This window comes from Phoenix dactylifera, unplaced genomic scaffold (assembly GCF_009389715.1).
Source record: "Phoenix dactylifera cultivar Barhee BC4 unplaced genomic scaffold, palm_55x_up_171113_PBpolish2nd_filt_p 000822F, whole genome shotgun sequence".
Lineage (NCBI taxonomy): Eukaryota > Viridiplantae > Streptophyta > Magnoliopsida > Arecales > Arecaceae > Phoenix > Phoenix dactylifera.
The window spans coordinates 33,143-53,052 of record NW_024068189.1 but is presented as its reverse complement, the minus strand read 5'-3'; the positions used below and the strand labels follow the sequence as shown (position 1 = coordinate 53,052).

Here is a 19,910-nt window from a genome sequence, read left to right as displayed (position 1 = left end):
TCGCCACGCAAATCTCTTCTCCTCCGCTCCCTCCGCTCCCCGTTCCCCAAAAGGCTGCTCTCGAAGGTCAAAACTCTCTCTCTCTAACTCTCTTTCTCTTTCGCCCTCCTCTCTCTCTTTAATGGCGGCTGGGCTAGCTAAAGAAGAGGAGCACCAGATCTTTCTCGCGACCCAGTGCTCCTCCTAACCCGGCCTCCCCCTGTTTTCCCTCCCCTCCTCTCCTGTATTTCGATTCTATCCCCATTCCACGGAAACCGGATAAAAAAAATCCAATCTTGGCACCTCTTGCTCCGAGATCCGCTCCTTGTTCCAAGGAGTACGTGGAGAACGAGAAACCCTCGGATTTGAGCTCGTCGGGTCCGGGGTTTCCGAGCAAACACACCCTAGTGGCACGAGAAGGAGGGGGTGTTGGTTAGGGAGTGGGCAATGGAGACCGCGTGGAGGCGAGCGAAGAGGGCGCTGGCGGTGAATCTTTGCGTCTATGTTCCGGGCAATCTGGACGATGACGGTGGCTCGCCTTCCGGCGGGCACGCCTCCGGGACGTCGTCGGATGGTGCGGCGTCGGAGGCGGCTCCGGTGTCGCCTTGGGGGGCGTCGGATTACCAGGCGCTCATGCCGACGACGCCCACCCCGACCTCCGCCGGCCTCAGGCTTTCCAAATCCGGGAGCAGATCGTCAAAGGTGTGCCCTTTGTTCTCTCTTTAGATTCATCACCTAATCCTTGTCGAATGTTTCATTTTTTTCTGCTTTTTTTTTTTTGAATTGTCGTGCAATTAAGATATTCCCTTGTTGTTTTGAAGCATAAAAACATGTTTTTTTTTTCCATGGCAAATGAGATCTTTTCGGGATTTTGAAGTAGAAATGTGCTTACATTTGGGGTTTCATCTTTTCACGAACTCCGTGTTGGTTTTCTCTTCTTTTGCTTATCTTTTTGCAGTTGTTCTTTCAAATCATGCATTTGGGTGGTGGTGTTTTATTTCTCTTTTTCCTTTTCCTTTCTATTTTATCTCTGTTCTTCTGTGGAGGATGACGTGCAGCAGTTCCATAGAGGACCACGAGCCATTCTTGTTCATTAGAAAAGAGGGAAAAATTCGGACTGCCTTTCTTTTTTTAATCTCCCGGGGTCCTTGAAAGGGAAAGTCGCTTCCTTGGTCAGCAACACTACTGTTTCATGAGAAGAGCTTTTTTGTTTTCTTTTTCTTTTTTAAACCGTGAGCCTGCTGACCGTTTTTGGCAAGCATTCCACAAGGATAAGTTGAGAGGAATTTAATGGCAAATGATGATTTTGGCCGTCATTTTGGTGGGCAAGTTGGTCAAAGATTTCCTGCTTTAACTCATGGTCCTGTAACTTTTACTCAATTTGTATCTTGGGAAGTGGATGTAGAAATTCTGATTCATGTTTTGGATATTTATGAAAGCTTGAAAAAAAATATTCTTAGCTAAAACTTGAGTATCATCCCATCTAGACTGAAATTTTTAACAATCTTCCTAGATTTTGCTTTGCTAATAAACAACTTGAATCTTGATACTGTTTTGATCGGTAGATGGATAACCTTGTTATGTATATATATATATATATATATTTATATTTGCTGCATTAGGGGTGAAAGTGAATCGGATAATATCTGTCTGGATTTATTTTCATATTCGAAACTATCTGGATATGGATAGAAATTTGAGCATCCGACTAATATTCATATCCGTATCCATATCCATTAAAGAAAAATAGATATGGAGATGGATAGAAAACTATCCCATCCATATCCGAATATCCGGTTTTATTTGTAATCCTATTTAATTTTATATAGCACTCATAAATTTTTAAGAAAAATAAATGACCATTATTAATATACTATTAATTTAATTGATCATCTACTTAGTAATATCTTTGATTCTTTATATCCGATTTATATCCGTATTTATATCCATACTTTTGGAATCCGATTTGTATCTGTATCCGTTTAAAATAAATATGTATATAAATTTTTACATCTAATTAACATCCGTGTTCGTGTCTATATTCATCAAACAAAACAAATATAGATATGGATATACTAATATCCGATCCAATATCAGCCTTACCCTCCATCCAATATACCAAAATTTGAATACACTATCATTGTCTATTTTGATTGTTAACATGGTATCTGCATCTGCTTATTTATTAAGTTTTGGTAGTGATTCTTCCCTGGTTACTCTATGAGCTTTTCTTTGTTATGTTTAAACTGTTGGCTGATTACTCCATCTGAGTTTGATACTAGTTCAGTTAGTTCATTTGTGTAAAATGGCTTCAGTTAGACTTTACCTTATTCCATCAGTAGATATTGATTTACAACTGAAGTATTATGTATTTTATGGAAGCTTATTTCTGTAGGAAGTGAAAATGCAGTTTTAAGATTGTTTAGAAAAACAGGGGTTGAGCGTAGGTGATATTTTACTGTCACATGGTTAATTATCATTGTTGCATGCACTTGTATATTGCTGCTATTAAGTTTAGCATGATCTGATAAGATTAACATTTTTCGTTTAGCATTTTTCATTGAGCCCCATTGCAAATAATGGTATAATGTTAAAAAGAGATTGCAGAACTACGGGCTTGCTAAATGTTCTCCTGCAAAGAACTAGATTATGTTAATGGCCTTACCTCGGAACGCTTTCTGTGTGGTTTCATCTTCAGTTGTTTATTTTTCCCTTGTTCTTTGCCCTGCTTCAGCGCAGATACAGTTTTTCATAAATTAGCTGTGCTGACTAGATCTAGAATGTTACCATTTGCACAACGTAATCTGTTATTATTTACGAATTAGAAATATTGACTTTGCTCCTTGTAATTTTCACTTTCAGAGAACATGTGCTATATGCCTTGTCACCATGAAATCAGGCCATGGCCATGCCCTCTTCACTGCAGAATGCTCCCATACATTTCACTTTCATTGCATAGCGTCAAATGTGAAGCATGGCAACCGTGTGTGCCCTGTATGCAGAGCCAAGTGGAAGGAGATCCCCTTCCAGGCCCCCCCTCCCTCTGAGCATCCTCATGGGAGAGCGCGAGTAAACCCAATTAACTGGCCTCAAGAAGAAGGCTATATGACTGTTGTGCGTCGGCTTCCTCGTGCAGATTCTGCAAACCGGCAGCACCACCTCACTCCTCTATTCCACACTTCAGAGCCAATCTATTTCAATGACGACGAGCCTCTAGACTTGCAGCCTGATACAACTAGAAACTCCCAACGTGGATGTAGTAAAACAGTGGAGGTCAAGGTGTACCCGGAATTCTCTGCCATTCCTCAGTCAGCCTCCCGAGAGAGCTTCACCATCCTGATCCATCTGAAGGCCCCACACGCCAGCACAGACCAGGTTTCTAGCCGAAACATCAATGCAAGCTCAACAGCCTCACAAACCTCTCGTGCTCCTGTAGACCTTGTCACAGTGCTTGATGTAAGTGGCAGCATGGCTGGCACAAAGCTGGCACTTCTTAAGCGTGCCATGGGGTTTGTTATCCAAACCCTAGGACCCTCTGATAGGCTTTCTGTCATTGCCTTCTCTTCAACTGCACGCCGACTCTTCCACCTCCGTCGGATGTCTGACTCTGGTAGGCAGCAGGCCTTGCAAGCTGTCAATTCGTTGGTGGCCAATGGTGGCACTAACATTGCTGAGGGACTCAGGAAGGGGGCCAAGGTGATTGAGGAGCGTAGGGAGAAGAACCCGGTATGCAGCATCATTCTTCTCTCTGATGGGCAGGACACATATACTGTAGCCTCTAATTCTGGCGGAACTCAGCGTTCACAAGTAGACTATGAATCACTTGTTCCATCCTCTATTCGTGGTGCAACCAGCTATCAAATACCTGTCCATGCCTTTGGTTTTGGTGCAGATCACGACTCTGCTTCCATGCATTCAATCTCAGAAACCTCTGGTGGGACTTTTTCTTTTATTGAGACTGAGGGTGCAATTCAAGATGCATTTGCTCAATGCATCGGCGGGCTCCTGAGTGTGGTTGTGCAAGAGACGTGGGTGGGTGTGGAGTGTGTGCACCCAGGTGTGCAACTTGCTCCAATCAAGTCAGGCAGCTATGCAAGTCAGGTGGCAGGTGATGGACGGAGTGGATCAATTGATTTGGGTGACCTGTATGCCGATGAAGAAAGGGACTTCCTGGTATCTGTAAACATTCCACCAGCCCGTGAAGAGATCGTGCTGCTGAAGGTGTGTTGTTCCTATAGAGATCCAGTAATGAATGAGACTGTCAACTTGGAAGGTGAAGAACTGAGGATTCAGAGGCCAGAGGTTGTTGCAGGCCAGACCATGTCAATTGAGGTCGACCGTGAGAAGAATCGTGTTCAGGCTGCAGAGGCTATGGAAGCTGCGAGGGCTGCAGCTGAGCAGGGTGCGCTATCTGATGCAGTGTCCATCCTGGAGGAGCGTCGAAGGATATTGTCTGAATCCCTGGCAGGACGATCTGGTGACAGGTTGTGCTTGGCTCTGGATGCAGAGCTGAAGGAGATGCAGGAGAGGATGGCTAATCGGCAGAGGTACGAGGCTTCTGGGAGGGCATATGTGCTATCAGGGCTCAGCTCACATTCATGGCAGAGGGCAACATTGCGTGGGGACTCGACAGACAGTGTTAGTCTTATTCATGCCTATCAGACACCATCTATGGTCAACATGCTAGAGCGATCGCAGACATTGAGTCCATCTCCATGGCTTCTCAACCCACCAATCCATCCGGTCAGGTCCTCATCCTTCGCGACACAACCGCAGCCAAGGTAATTAAGTTCACCATTTCTGTAAAAGAACAAGGGAAAACATTGTATTAATGTTTTCGTTTATTATCTTCATATTTTGAGGTGGGGGTAAATGGTCTTGATGGCATACTAGATGGGGATATACTCCCGGGTTGTAAATGAATAAAATCTGGGAAGGTGGACAGAAATGAAGGGTTAAGGTGAAAGGAGGTATAATGGTTTCAATGGTAAAAAAGGTGTTGGTATTAGCTCGGTTTTTTTTTCCCTCTTTTTTTGGCTTTGGTGTTGCATATTAGAGAAGGTTTTCCCTTAAATAGGGCGGTATACGCTTGTAATATTTGGGAATTCATGGGGGAGCATTCTAATTTTGGATATTAATTTCTGTAATATTTGGCTAATTCATTTATTTCAACTCTTCGGTCTCTTTGTAACCTTGTTTGGCTTGGATGTCTCAACTTGTTATATTACGGAAGGCAATCTTGTCTGGTTATCTTACTGGGTTTGCTTCATAGTCAGATGGAACAATGTGGAGCAGCTATCAATGGCAAGAGTTCTGCCAGGTAAAAACCCAGGTTTGGTGTGATAGGTGGGGTTCAATTGTTAACCTTGCCTTAGGTGGCTTGTAAAAGACCATGAGTTGCAACAATTTTGGGGAGGTTTTGGATACTCAGATCGATATGCTGTTACATGATTAAATCTGTTGTTTAAACAGATAATCATTAATGACTATCTGTTCATTAGAGTAAAGAGTAGGGGAGAATTTGCTCAACTAGGGAGCTTTTCACTGTTCCGTAGGTTGGCAGCTTTTACTAATACATAGTAATAGTAAAAATATATTATCAATTCAGATCTAGGGGGGGCTCGAAGAACAGGGCATTTCAATTCTAACAGCTTGCAACAAAGTTAACTACAAAGTTAATTATCTCTACTAGTTGAGTTAGGCCCTGTTTGGAAAAGCTGTTAGCAGTAGAGTTGTTGGAAGTAGAGCTTTTTGAAATAGAGCTTTTATAAAAGGCTATTTGCTGTTTGGTAACTACATTTCTAAAGTATTGTGGCACTTTAACATGTGTTTGGTGAACAAAATAAAAAAATATTTTTGTATGACAAAATTACCATAAAGGACATTGTATAGTATTATATAACAAAACATAATAAAATATAATTATATTAATATATAAATATATGATGTAATATAATATTATTATAATATACTAATATAACATTGTATACGATAGTATAATATTTTAATATAATATTAAATTATTTGACATAACATATCAATGTATTATGATATAATGTAATATAATATTATATTTACAGTATAATACAATAATAAAGGTACAAAATATTATAATTATTAGCGTACATTAATTTTTCATAATATAACATAATATTAAATTACTTAATATAACATTTTAATGTATTATGATATAATGTAATATAATATTATATTTATAGTATAATACAATAATAAAGGTATAAAATATTATAATTATTAGCGTGAATTAATTTTTCATAATATAACATAATATTAAATAGATGGATACAAAAATAGAAAACAAAAATACATTTTTTTGCACGGAAGGGAGTCTGATCCATGGCTAGGATTCTTTGTTAGGGCTCCAACAGATTTTTAGGGTTATAAAGAATAAAGTATGTAATTGTTATATTTTATTATGGGTATTTTGGTCAAAAAAACAGCTTTACGATAAAGCTCAAAACAGCTTTTTCTGAAAGCTCCAAAATAGAGCTTCTTTCAAAAATCTGTTTTTAGTTTTCTGGAAAAACTAAAATAGCTTTTTGAAATTTTTACCAAACATTCTTTTTCATCCAAAAGTATTTTTGAAAAGCTAGAAAGCCCTCCAAAAGCTTCCCTAAATGGGGCCTAAGTTTAAAATAGTGTTCCAAGATGACCATGGACAACAAAAGTCTTAAAATGTATATGAATACTGACTAGGTTGTCAGTCCACCGTTACTGAAATTTTTTCTGGATATCCTAGGCACAGACTCAGAATCTCTCTTCTTAACTTCCTAGGAAAGCATAAGTTTCCCATGGCATTCTGAAGTTGATAGAAATGGAGGCCAATGTGCAGTGTTTTAGCTGGAGTTTTAAGTTTCCCAGGCAAGTGCTTCAATATGAGAATGCTTCTTCTGTGTTCGAATAGGCCATATTGCTGATGTCTGTACCTTAATGCCGGCCGTCCACAGTGGGAATGTCTTGCACTACTACACAACCTCTGGAGCAGAGTCCTTCTGATCCTTCTCAGCTTGCAGTTTCTCCTTAGATATAAATTATGGTGGTCTGTTAATCATTGGAGTTTGCATACACCCTTCATGCTCTCCCTAAATTTAATCATGTTAATCCTACAGATGTTCCTTGGTCATTGGTGGAAAGTCTTTGTCATCCCTGCTTTAGGGTTGTCCAGTGGTATCCAGTAATTGTCACCAAGAATTCGGAATAATCTCACCACATCAGGGTCCTTCTTGCATGTTAGGGGTTGTGTATGCTATCTCCAATGAGCAAGAAGTTGTGAAATTATGGTGAGAGGTAGATAGAGTTCATGAGTTCAATCTGTCTATGGTTCTCATCGGAGATTTCAGTATTATCCGTAAAGGATAAGATGGGTGGCAACTACTGGCAATGCCCAACGCCTTAAGTTGATTTCGAAGGAGTATCATTTGCAGTCTTGCAGAATGTGAACTTATCCAAGTCTCATGTGCATTTTAGTCCATCCACTCATGTGGAGGTTTAGCACTCTGCTGCCACAATATTAGGGATGGATGTTAAAAAATGGAATATGGAATTACTTGGGTATTCCTTTGACCGGCTTGAGGGTGGAAATGAAAGGCTCTTTGGTGGCTTACCTAATGTCTAATTGTGCTATACCTCTTAGAACAGTTGACAAGCTCGATCAACTCTTTTAAGCATTTTCATGGGACACTCCTCTAACCAAAGAAGCCCACCCTTATTGCATGCGAAACTATTTGCGCACCTTATAAGCTCGGTAGCCTAGATCTGCAAAATCCTAGGAGTCGGTCGGTTAGCATCAAGTATCACTTTCAAAGTTTTTGGTCAGATTAAAGACATGCGAGGAGATGCTCGGCTATTCTGAAGTCTTAGCAAATGAATTATATTAACATATTATTAACTTGATCCATCTTTCACTTAGTAATATTTTTTAATTTTATAGTTATAAAATTTAATTATCCATTCCTCGCTTCCTGCATCGATTAGGGTTGGGCTTTTCTCCATCTATTGGGCCATTTGCTTGATGGACGCCGCCTTGTGCTTTTGTTGTTCGAGTCTACTCTAGGGGTGGTTCTATATACACCCCCCCTATTGCTCAGGACACCCCCCAAAAATTAAAAAAAAATTAAATACTCTCTACACCCCCCCATTTGCTAAGGACACCCCTAAAAAATTGAAAATTCCTAAATTACCCCCCACCCTTCCCACCCCCTCACCTAAATTGCTCTCTACACCCCCAAACCCCCCCCCCCACCCCGCTCTTCCCCTCCCCTCCCGCCGTCTCCCCCTTCTCCCTCTCGTCGTCGGTCGGTGCATTGCACCTCGCCAACGCCCAAAACCCCCCCGTTCCCCCTTCTCCCTCTCGTCGCCGGCATTCTCCCGATCTCCGACCACTTCGCCGGCTTCTCCCGGAACCACCTCCCCGGCCATCTCCCGAGCAACGAGCACCTCGCCGGCGCCTCCACGACCACCTCGAGGTAGCTCCCCCCCCCGCCTCCAGTGCTCCGTTCGGCACTGGATCGCCGAACAGAACCCTTCTGTTCGGTTGAACAGTGCCGAACAGAAGCCTTCTGTTCGGCAACCCTCAACCGAACAGAAGCCTTCTGTTCGGCTGCACAGTGCCGAACAGAAGCCTTCTGTTCGGCTGCACAGTGCCGAACAGAAGGGTTCTGTCCGGCTCTGTGCAGCCGAACAGAATCCTTCTGTTCGGCTCTGTGCAGCCGAACAGAATCCTTCTGTTCGGCACTGTGCAGTCGAACAGAAGGCTTCTGGTGCCAAATCGCGTGCCGTGCTGAATTTTGTGCCGAACATTTATGTATGCAATTGAATTATTTTCTTTGATATAGCCTAACATTGAATTTCTATATTTTCAGACATGGATCCCCGTCCCGCCAGAGTTAGACCTACGGCGTCAGCTAGGAGACGTCGTGCTAGGATTGCTTCTCCCGAGCCTGCTCATATGCCATCGGACTCTCCTGAGTCAGAGCATGATGATATGCCCGCTAGGGGCGAAGACGATGAGTCCGTTGGACCATGTCTAGGAGGTCCAGAGGATGAGTCCGTCCTGATCAGTTTCAGGACGCATATAGCAGCTTCCATCTGGAGGCAACAGGTATTGTTTATTTGTTATAGCATTATATTTTGTTTATTGATGTTTTATAAAGTAGTAGTAATTATACATTTATATTACAGGAACGGGCTCCACTAAAGTGCATGAACCATACTGCCAAGGTTGGTGAATGGAAGTGGTGGTCTTCAAACCAACCAAATACCAGGTTCAAAGCACTATTGAGGCAGTCGGGCCTCATAGAGTTAGTACAGTGCTCTTATCGATTCACCGATAAGATTCTGATTTCGGGCTTCGTAGAGAGATGGCAGCCCGAGACGAACACCTTCCATATACCATTTGGCGAGATCACTATCACGTTGGATGATGTATCCGCCATTTTAGGGATTCCTGTCGCAGGTGCCTCAGTAGCAGTTTCTCCTGAGAGGATGAGTGATCGGGATGCTGAGGAGCTACTTGTGGAGTTGTTGGGGGTGTCAGCTGGAGACGCGCGTCAGGAGGTACTGTCATCGCGCGGTCAGTCTGTGAGGATGGAGTGGCTGAGGACTCAGTTTCACTCTGTATCTGATAGAGACAGCCAGCAGAGGATAGAGTGTGCAGCACGAGCCTATTTGTTATTTTTGTTAGGCTGCACACTCTTTGCTGATAAGAGTGGGACCAGGGTGCCTATAGCGTATCTGTGTTTACTGCGGGATCTGGATAGGGTGAGCACATATGCCTGGGGTACAGCTGCCTTAGCATATTTGTATCGGTAGTTGGGGATTGCGTCGAGGTCATCAGTGAGACAGATCAGTGGTTATATGACGCTTCTGCAGGCATGGATTTATGAGCATTTTCCAGCACTCAGTCCTCACCCGTCGCTCGAGTATACTGATGCCAGTCCCCGCGTGCACCGCTGGATGCCCGGTACTCCATCCCGTACCACGATGGACCATTTAGTGGTTCTACGTGAGTCATTGGACCTTTTGAGCATCGATGAGGTACGTATCATATTACCATTTGCTTGTGTTTGTCAGTACTTTTAATATGCGATATAGTATAAAACTGAAATGGACCTTTTGTTTTGCAGGTTATTTGGGATCCCCATCATCGGCTTCGGGGAGATCGCCCATATATTGATATCGCATTTTTTAGTGGCTCCATCAAGTGCCTTGATATCGTAGAACCCTATCATTCAGAAAGGGTTCTTAGACAGTTTGGTCGTATTCAGACCATCCCTCGAGCGCCACTAGCCCCTACGCGAGCCAACAGAGGTTCCACAGCAGGCTCGTACCGGATACATTACTCCTATATGGATCAGCTTTGGGAGCGGTGGGAGGACCACGTGCTGAGCCAGGCGAGCAGGAGCCACCCAGTTACCCGGCCATCAGACAGCGTACCGGGATACATGGAGTGGTATCTCCGTATCACGCACGTTGCAGTTCAGCCTCCTCATCTGCGCTCGAGTACTCATTCTGGAGCTAGGGGAGGTCATGATGATGCTGACATGCACCGGCGGCGTAATGCAGCTGCACTCGGTATCAGTACCGACATTGTACGGATGGGTCCCTCAGAGGCTACGTCACTAGGTGCCGGGCACCTATTTGATGCTACGTCCCGTAGACGTTGTGATACCTATTGTAAGGAAATAAATATTTGGTACTTACCTTTTGCTTGGGCCGCCTCTTTTGAATCTGAGTAGATGGATTGCGGATGGTAACTTTCTCAACACCAGGTGAATAACTATCCTGTCCAGATAGAACCAACTCAAACGCAGATGGGTCACGTCGAGTAGACGTATCAACCTTCATTGAAGCGCGCCCACGTGAACCAGTCTTCCGTTTTGCAGGCTCTAAAAGAGGTGTACTATCTGGACTTGCAATCTCTCGTAACTTCTTGATCATCTGCAATTGAGAAGCCCCATATAACTTCTTGAATCGTAGCGCAATCAAATCTAACTCTGCATCACAACTCAACTGAATTGGCTGCACGGGGGGGTAGGCAGAATATCAAGTTTCCTCCAATGAGGATCTATGCAGTCGAGAGGAATGGGCCGACCTTCCACCCTGTACCGCGCAATCTGGTGAGCACATGGTATACCATGTGTGCGTCGAATAGCGCACCCACAATTTGAATCATCAAACCCAACTGAATTGGCTCGTTTCGATTGGGCGAGGACATGATTTAACGCACTTATAGATATGAAACCTCGCAACTCTTTGAATTCAGCTGGCTTGAAGTTGTGCTGCACTACCAATAAACTCTTCTCCAATGAGGCTTTAACGGAGCTGTGCTGCAACTCAATCAATCCATTTATTCTAGTCCAAGATGACTCGAAACTTCCTTGGCTTGATCCAAGCTGCTTTTTGAGCTTTGCATGTGCACTCTCGACCCTAGTAAACAAATGAAAGTTAGATATAAGAATTGAGGCAAATTAAAATTAAATGAGTCTTTATTTGTGATACCTATTTGTCGTCACATTTCCGTAGTGCCTGCATGTATCCGTCCACGCCGCAACAAATCTTTCCTTGTATTTGCTCAGCCAAGTATCTGACACATACTGTAGTGCATCTGGATAGGTACCGAACTCTCTCTGCAGTGCACTCCAGCGATCATTATACTCGTCTTCCGTGGAGGACAGCACTAGTACATTCCAACTCATAATAAATTTATCCCATTTCTCCTTCAATTCGAAAAATTTTTTGCACTTGGCCAAAACATTCCTACTAATATGCCATCTACATAATAAATGTCTAGCAGTAGGAAATACTTTATGAATTGCATTCATCAAAGCCAAGTCTCTATCTGTAACAATCAACTCAGGCAAAACATCATCAGCTATAACACTGCGCAATCTCTCTAATGCCCAAGTATAGCTTTCTTCCCCCTCAATAATTTAAGTATACAAAAGCAACTGAAAATGTCATGTCAGTAGATGTCACCCCCACAATCTCTAAGAGCGGAAGACGATACCTATTCGTCTTGTACGTGCAATCCATTATCAACACACGGGGAAATGCACGGAACAAATCAATGCTGCCAGGGTGTGCCCAAAATAAGTCATGCACAACATCCGTATTAGTACAATTCCTATGCCACTCAATATATTTAGCCTCTGATAATTTACCTAATAGATGTTGCATTTCAGACCTCCCGGCTTTCTCTGCAACCTTAAACCGTTGACGTACATTGTAGATAGTCTTGATAGTCGTAACATTGAGGGCATCTCTTTCCTTCAATGTGGATAATATGTCCTTTGGACGAACCAAACTCTTCGACATATCCACTAACAATTCCGTCTCCTGCTCAGATAATCTCCCTGCATATGAGTGCCCCTCCAGATTCTCTGCAGCGGGTTGATTGTGCACTCCACATACGACCAGTAATATCCAATCATCCGCAGTATCCAATTTCTTTCCTCTTAATGCAAAAGGGCATCCACACTTCTTTGTCCCACAGGCAGTCTTTATTCGCTTTTCTTTTTTGGTTCGGTACGTCCCACCCCTCTCACAACCTAACGTAATTCTGGGTTTCTTAGAAATGGTACCTGCATCGGATGATTTGATTACAACAACAAAACCATTTCGCCTCCCAGCTTCACGACACCAATTACACAAGTCCTCTCTACTCTTGAAGATCTATACATTAAACAATTTATGTAAGTACACAGTTGTAAAAATAGCTCGCTAAACTATTACAAAATTGCACAATACATTATAATACCTCGTAAGTTGTAAATTCGCTTGTGTAATCCAGTACAATTTCTGATCCAATTATACTCGATTCGGTTGTAGCATAGCCCTACATATAAAATAATTTATCACCAAGAATTAATGAATCAGAGGATCTGTTCGGCACAAAATTCAGCACGGCACGCGATTTGGCACCAGAAGGCTTCTGTTCGGCTGCACAGTGCCGAACAGAAGCCTTCTGTTCGGCAACCCTCAACCGAGCAGAAGCCTTCTGTTCGGCACTGTGCAGCCGAACAGAAGGCTTCTGTTCGGCACTGTGCAGCCGAACAGAAGCCTTTTGTTCGGCGATCCAGTGCCGAACGGAGCACGAACCGTGAAAAAAAAAAATTTCGAAACAAGGTGGAACACGTACCTTTGCGGCCGATTCTTCGTCCCAAATCACTAGTTGCTTGTCCATGCTTCGAATGGGGCTTAAATCTCCTTCAAAGATCGCCTAAACGATGTAAATGGATCGAGGGGTTTAAGAGGGGTTTGAGGGGGTTTTTTTTTTTCTTTTCAAAACGAAACGGAGGAGGAGGAAGGGGGGTGTATGAGAAAATTTCAAGGGCAATATGGTAATTACACTAAAGGTTAGTTTGGGTATTTTATTTTTTGGTTTTTGGGGGGTGTCCTAAGCAATGGGGGGGGGGGGGGGGGGGGGTGTATAGAACTACCCCTACTCTAGTCCTGAAACCATCTGACGGTTCAAATTTATTCCATTTCTCTCCTCCATAGTACTGGCATCCGACTTATGGTATTTATTTCATTCCGTCCTCACTCGTCTTTTTATCCATCCCCTCCCAAACGGACAAAGCGAGGCCTCTCTCTAGCTTGCAACGGAGTCTAATCTTTGACAAACCCCTGTGAACACCCGATTCGAAAGAGGTAGACTCCTGCTGCATGTTGTGCTTGCAAGCATTGCTGATGATTTCTATCCTTCCGGTAATTGTTTGTTAAAATGTCTCAAAGAAAGAACTCTTCCTTTCATATTCTTTCTTTAATCTGGCCGTCATCTCATCTGAATTGTTTTTTAGGGTTTTTTTTGTTTAGTTTTTCACGTCTTTTGATTAATTTTGTAGATTTTTTTTTTTGTTTTTTGGTGGTATTGATTTCAAAAATTGAATTTCACTAGTGAAAGCCTTGTATATATTGATATTTGTGGCTGATGACATTGGCTTTAGCGTCCAGAGACCATAACCAATTTATCTATGCCCTTATATCGCGTACAGAAATGTTATCCATAAAATTTAGAAATACTCTAGCCATCATGTGCAAATTTCCTAGTATATACGAATAAGAATTTGGAAGAAATTCTACCCAACATTCGTATGTAATTTGATAATCTATTCAAAGGATTTGCGATTTTTCTTGTAATTTTTACTGCTTGCTCTCAACTCTTGTTTTATATATCACAATTCTTTGGGGAAAACTAAGAGTACTGCTGTTTATCTTACACCATTTTCCAATGTCACCATAAGCTTATAAGAAACAGTAACAAAATAGGTCGACTAACTTCTGCATATCTATCTACTTTCACCAATAGTCCAATTTCTTGCGAGATTTAATTATTTTATTGTAGTATAATTTATATGCTAAAATTTACATAAAAATCTACCGAATCCACCATAAAAATCATTCAAGATGGTTTCTTGAGGATTAGATATTTACTTTGCTTCCAAGAGTTGAAGCTGCTCGTCATATGCAATATTGTTATTTAGTTGCACACATCACTGTTTGGTATCTTAGGTAAATTATCTGTCTCACAGGTGAGTCTTGTTGATAGAGCTACTTACGTTGCATTAGAGTTCCTTTAAGCTTGGAAGATGACTGCATCCAAGCCTATGACTAGGATGATCTCACATGTCATTCTAGATTTGGATGGTACACTTCTAAATACAGGTGCGCTCGTATTCTTTCTTCTTCATGATCGTTTCTGGCAACTTGTATCTCTGACCTAAGAATATATATCACATGTTTTCAAGTGCTATTATCTTATACACTCAAATATTCTTTTTCCTTTTTTCCCATTTATTCCTTTGGAGTTTATATTTCATTTTTGTATTTCAAAACAGATGGCGTTGTCAGTGAAGTATTAAAAGAATTTCTAGTCAAATATGGAAAGACATGGAGGAGCACAGGAATTCACAGAATAGTTGGAAGGACACCTTTAGAAGTTGCAACTGCTGTTGTGGAAGACTATGGACTCCCATGCACACCAGAAGAGTTCATGTCCACAATTACTCCAATGTTTTCTGACAAGTAATCTTCAATGACATGTTATTCATGTTCAACTTCACTCTATTTCAGAATGTAAAGGCTATTTTTTGCTAAGTTAATGTGGATGAACATATTGATGTTATTATCTTCTTTGTTCGTCAAATAACTAGTATATATATGGAAAAAAGGTGCCTTTTGGTTTAGTGTAGATGGATATGATTTGAGTCATCCCAACTTAGCTTGACTAGATCAGACCTGATTCATGTCAAACCGAGCTCATTTCCATGTTGATGAAGCAAACAAAAAATCATGGGAACTAAGTTCAATTTCTACTTTTTTTGAAAGAATGCTGTGGGCGATTTTGCAGTTCAGTGACAAAGTTTTTGAATTAGATTTTTTTAAAAAATAAATCTCTATCACATCCATGACTACTATCAGTAATCCTAGAGTTGACTTGAAGATTGATCTGATACCAAGATTGATGTCATGTTATTTTTTCATATTCATCTTCACACATAATTGAATCATAATGACCATACGTTATTGCATTCTAATATTCCTTTTTCTTATTGAAGTATTAACTACTATAGATGGTTTGCAAAGAATTGATTAGTATTGATTATGAGCCCTAGGGAGGTTTGGTTGATGTGTTCTTTTCTTTTCTTTAGATGCCTTTGGAATGAATTTTGCATTACCACTCATTATTATTAGGAAAAAGAAATGAGAGGAAAAGCAGAGCTAGCTATTTCTTAGTATTTTAAAAACTGGAAAGGTTATCATTTTTTATCAATAACATCCTCAGAGTATGAAGTTTATATGAATTATGAACTAACCTTAGGAGCTTGTCCGATCATTCTGTGGTCATCTATAAAGCACAATTATAAATGAGGTTCCATTAAAGCGTGGAAAGAAAATTACATACATTTGTCTACCCACAAAACCTTTCCTGAAAGGTGCTGATGATTTACACTAACTTGGCAGATAGTAGGTGATGTGGTAGAACTATATAAGTTAGTGATCTGGTTAACTCTATATATGTCTGTGTATAGAAGAAGAAACAATTAGAATGTTAATTAAGTTGAAGATAAACATCAAGTATAAAAATAATAAATAACAACAATGATAACAAAGATTACCCTACTTTACTCCTATACTGCTATCCTTTATCAGTCTAATCCATCAGTCATACTATATTTCCAACACAATGACAAATGTAATATTCCGGAACTCATAGTTACTCCAGGAGTGTTTAGTCTAGCATTTAAATAAAGCTTCTTCAAGTCCTTCGGCCACATCCATTCAAGCATTTATTGCCTCTAATATCTGTATCTCTGTCCCTTTTCTTGCAGGGGACATGTTTGATGGACTCTTTGTATGACCAGATCATGTCAATCCACATTTAAAACCTTTGTTCTTTATTAGTATGTGTTTTAGTCTTTATTCAAATTTAAGTATGTTTTGAACAGGTAAGTTTCTTATAATCAAACGGCATTTACAAAATAATAGCCATAAAAATAGCTAAGCACTTGTATCAATTCTTTTTATCTTGAGGCATTTTAACCACGAGGACTGGCATTTTTAGTGCTATATCTATCATTTAATTGATCTGTATATTCATGGATGCTACAATGAAAAGGTAATTTGATCAAAGAGTGCTTAGTGAATATAACAATATTTCTGTCTTGGGCTTGTTTAGCTTGCTTTTATTTATGAATCTAGTATTCAGTTGTTCAAACAGTTCAAAACAATGTGTAAATTGGCCTACCATATCCGTACAACTTGATTAGTTGACTCAGATACTGCAAGTCAAAACCCTAGGTGACAATTAAAGTTGGAAGTGCAATTTATCTCTCCTTATTTAAGGTTGCCTGCTTCTTAACTTTGTCTTTTTCAGTATTTTAGCGAAACATATAAGTACAGTTAAATTCAAAATTTATTGGTGGTTGTACAATAATTTTCAGTCCCTTGTCATGAGGTATAATAGATAAATGCATCTGATTGCTGCAGATGGTGCAATATTAAAGCTCTTCCAGGTGCTAATCGGCTAATTAAACATCTAAGGAGCAAGGGGGTGCCAATGTGTTTGGCTTCAAACTCTCCAAAATCAAATATAGAAGCCAAGATTTCCTACCATCATGGTATATTTCTTGGTAGAATCTGGAAACACGTTGAATTATTGATCCTCCATAGATAGAAAAGCAAATTTGTTGTTGTTTTGGACATTTTGGTTATCTTTTGCAATCTTTGAGGGTACCAGTTTGTTATATTCTGATGTATAGGCTGGAAAGGATCCTTTACTGCGGTTGTTGGTGGTGATGAAGTGGTAATGGGGAAGCCATCTCCTGAAATGTGAGGCACTGCAAAATACAGTTTGTTTGGTTAACTTTCACCTATTTGCCATAATTCAGAAAATTAATATTTGTTAGTCTGAATTATTGATTTTTGCTTGGTCTTGGAAGTTTCCTTGAGGCTGCTAGAAGAATGAATGCTGATCCATCAAACTGCCTAGTGATTGAGGATTCGTTGTAAGTTTTGCTAATGTTTATTATCGTTTTCTTTTTGCTGATATGGATCCTATTTCTGGATATAATTTTGTCATATATCACATGGATGCTGCATTGCCAAAATGTATTGGCCGGATATGCCTTTTGTTTTTGTTTACAAATAGCTTGATGAGTAGTAAAAGCAATCATATAAGTGACCAATGGTTTTGTTAACACAGGCAACCTATTGCTGACTTATGTTCCTTTTTTAATAAACTGTTAATTAGTTAATGCCATGCATTCAATTAATTGGTTTAGTCATGATAACTAATTTTTGGTACCGTCTAGGCCTGGTGTCATGGCTGGCAAGGCTGCAGGAATGAAGGTGGTTGCTGTACCATCTTTACCAAAACAAGCTAGTTCTTTCAGTTCAGCCGATGAGGTGATCAATTCTCTGCTCGATCTGCATCCTGAAAAGTGGGGTTTGTCACCATTCGAAGATTGTATGCTACTCAACCTTGCTGCTCATATATAGCTGTAATTTTTCATAGCATTTCCCCAAAATGAAGCTGCCATTAGTGGATGACAGGGATAGAAGGCACTTTGCCAATTGAACCATGGTATATTGGAGGACCTGTTATCAAAGGTTTTGGCCGTGGCTCAAAGGTACTTGGAATACCAACAGGTGAGTCACAATCTAATACATTTATCATGCTGGTGGTGATGGTGTTCATAACATCATATTGCCAATTAATACATTTCTCAAAGATGCCTTGGATTACATCTTCCTGTAATATAAATATTTTGAAGTCGCTGGGGTCTGGGGTGGAATAGAATAACCCGGTTGAAGCGTAATGACCATACATCTGTAATACATTGTATGTCCCATAATAGGTCCTATTCTTCTACCTTTTTCCGGGAGTCGATGACTATTCATAACTATTACCTTGACACCAAAGAAGACTTTGACCCAATGCTTTATTTCTGTCCTAGTTGATCCTGATTCGACATTAGAAGTATATTAATACCTTTTTCATATTCTTCTCTATTATTTTCTCTTCTCTCTTATCATATTTTTCTCTCTCTTATTCTACCTTTTTTTACTTCTTAAATCTTTCCATCTTTTCCCTCATTCAGTTCTCTCTATTGCTACAAATGCAGCATCTTACTGCTATATGTCATATCTGAATACTACCGGTGCAGATCTCCTTTCTGTAGATCTGAACATCTGATCCAAGTGATACCCTGCCGATCTCTTCTCTGTTTCAGTTTGGAGCTTCAAGTTGACTTTGTTTTACACTATTTGCTAAGTTAAGGGGCCAAGTTCTGTCATAAATTTCAGATTGATCCAGATCTGAATTGATTAGCAGTCATTTCTTTATCATGTAGGTGAGGCTCCATTAAATATTCTAGGAACATCATGTGCTAAAATTTGTTTTCTGCCCTGTAATATACTAGTCATGCAACTATCAAACTTTTAGTGAGTTTAGTGGATCAGTGTTTGGTAATTATATTTATTATATGGGTTTCAATTTCCATGTATGCAGAACTTGTTGCCACCATTGAAAACTTGTTTTTCCTTTCTTGCAGCTAACTTACCTGCAGAAAACTTCTCTGCATTACTTTCGGAACATACTTCTGGGGTGTATTTTGGCTGGGCAGGGCTAGCAACACGGGGTATCTATAAGATGGTCATGAGTATTGGTTGGAACCCATATTTCGACAACACTGAAAAGACTATAGTGAGTGTGCTTTACTCGAAAGTCCTCTGCAGTTATTTCTTCTTTTTTTTTCGTTTCCTCTAAATATCATTGCTCACAGGAACCATGGCTGCTTCACAAATTCAATGAGGACTTTTACGGAGAGGAGCTACATCTAGCCATAGTGGGCTATATAAGACCAGAGGTATTTGGGTTAAACACAACAAAATTTAGAGATGGTTTCTTAATTGCTTTTCTCAGATGTGGTATCCTTATTGCTTGAAATACACAGGCCAATTTTCCATCACTAGAGAGCTTGATAGCGAGGATTCAGGAGGACGGGAGAATTGCAGAGAAAGCTCTAGATCTTCCTATGTATGCCTGCTCCAAGGATTCACCATACTTAATAAGTTCCTTGTGATAGAATGTCATTCATGAAGCAGGGTAGTATTTAAGTTTAAAAAAGAGAAGGCCCTTGTTGAAGGGCTCTGGAGAGAAATCTTGCATGAGAGATCTCAATGAAACATTCCATATGGGAGGTTGGAACATCCTAATACTCTATAGAACTGCTTGATGAGGCTTAGCTCTTTCTTGTGGAAAGCTTTTTGGTAGCTTTGTGCCAGCCATGTAACATGCACCATGCATCTTAACTTTTGGCCAGCATCTCTCTAGCTTTCCCTTGAAAAGAGTGAGAATTGAACCAAAAGAGTTTAATTTAGTTAAAATAAGATTACACATGGTGGTG

The 19,910-nt window shown here is 40.5% G+C and overlaps 2 protein-coding genes across 3 annotated transcripts; both read left to right on the top strand.

Annotated features, from left to right (window-relative positions):
- Positions 1–5,170, top strand: LOC120107316 (E3 ubiquitin-protein ligase WAV3-like). The gene is made up of 2 exons (XM_039120548.1): positions 1–681; positions 2,842–5,170. The coding sequence occupies exons 1-2, from the start codon at positions 427–429 to the stop codon at positions 4,762–4,764; spliced, it is 2,178 nt and encodes a 725-aa protein (XP_038976476.1). The 5' UTR covers positions 1–426; the 3' UTR covers positions 4,765–5,170.
- Positions 5,171–13,499: 8,329 nt separating this feature from the next.
- Positions 13,500–19,910, top strand: LOC103707307 (bifunctional riboflavin kinase/FMN phosphatase-like). Of its 2 annotated transcripts, none has more exons than XM_039120544.1 (11): positions 13,500–13,707; positions 14,532–14,664; positions 14,838–15,024; positions 16,990–17,120; positions 17,262–17,331; positions 17,442–17,507; positions 17,814–17,968; positions 18,055–18,150; positions 19,056–19,207; positions 19,287–19,370; positions 19,458–19,910. In XM_039120544.1, exons 2-11 carry the CDS (start codon positions 14,589–14,591, stop codon positions 19,584–19,586), a joined length of 1,146 nt encoding a protein of 381 aa, XP_038976472.1. In that variant the 5' UTR covers positions 13,500–13,707; positions 14,532–14,588; the 3' UTR covers positions 19,587–19,910. The 2 variants fall into 2 exon arrangements, with proteins under 2 accessions (XP_038976472.1, XP_038976471.1); XM_039120543.1 differs by having other exon boundaries at positions 13,501–13,650.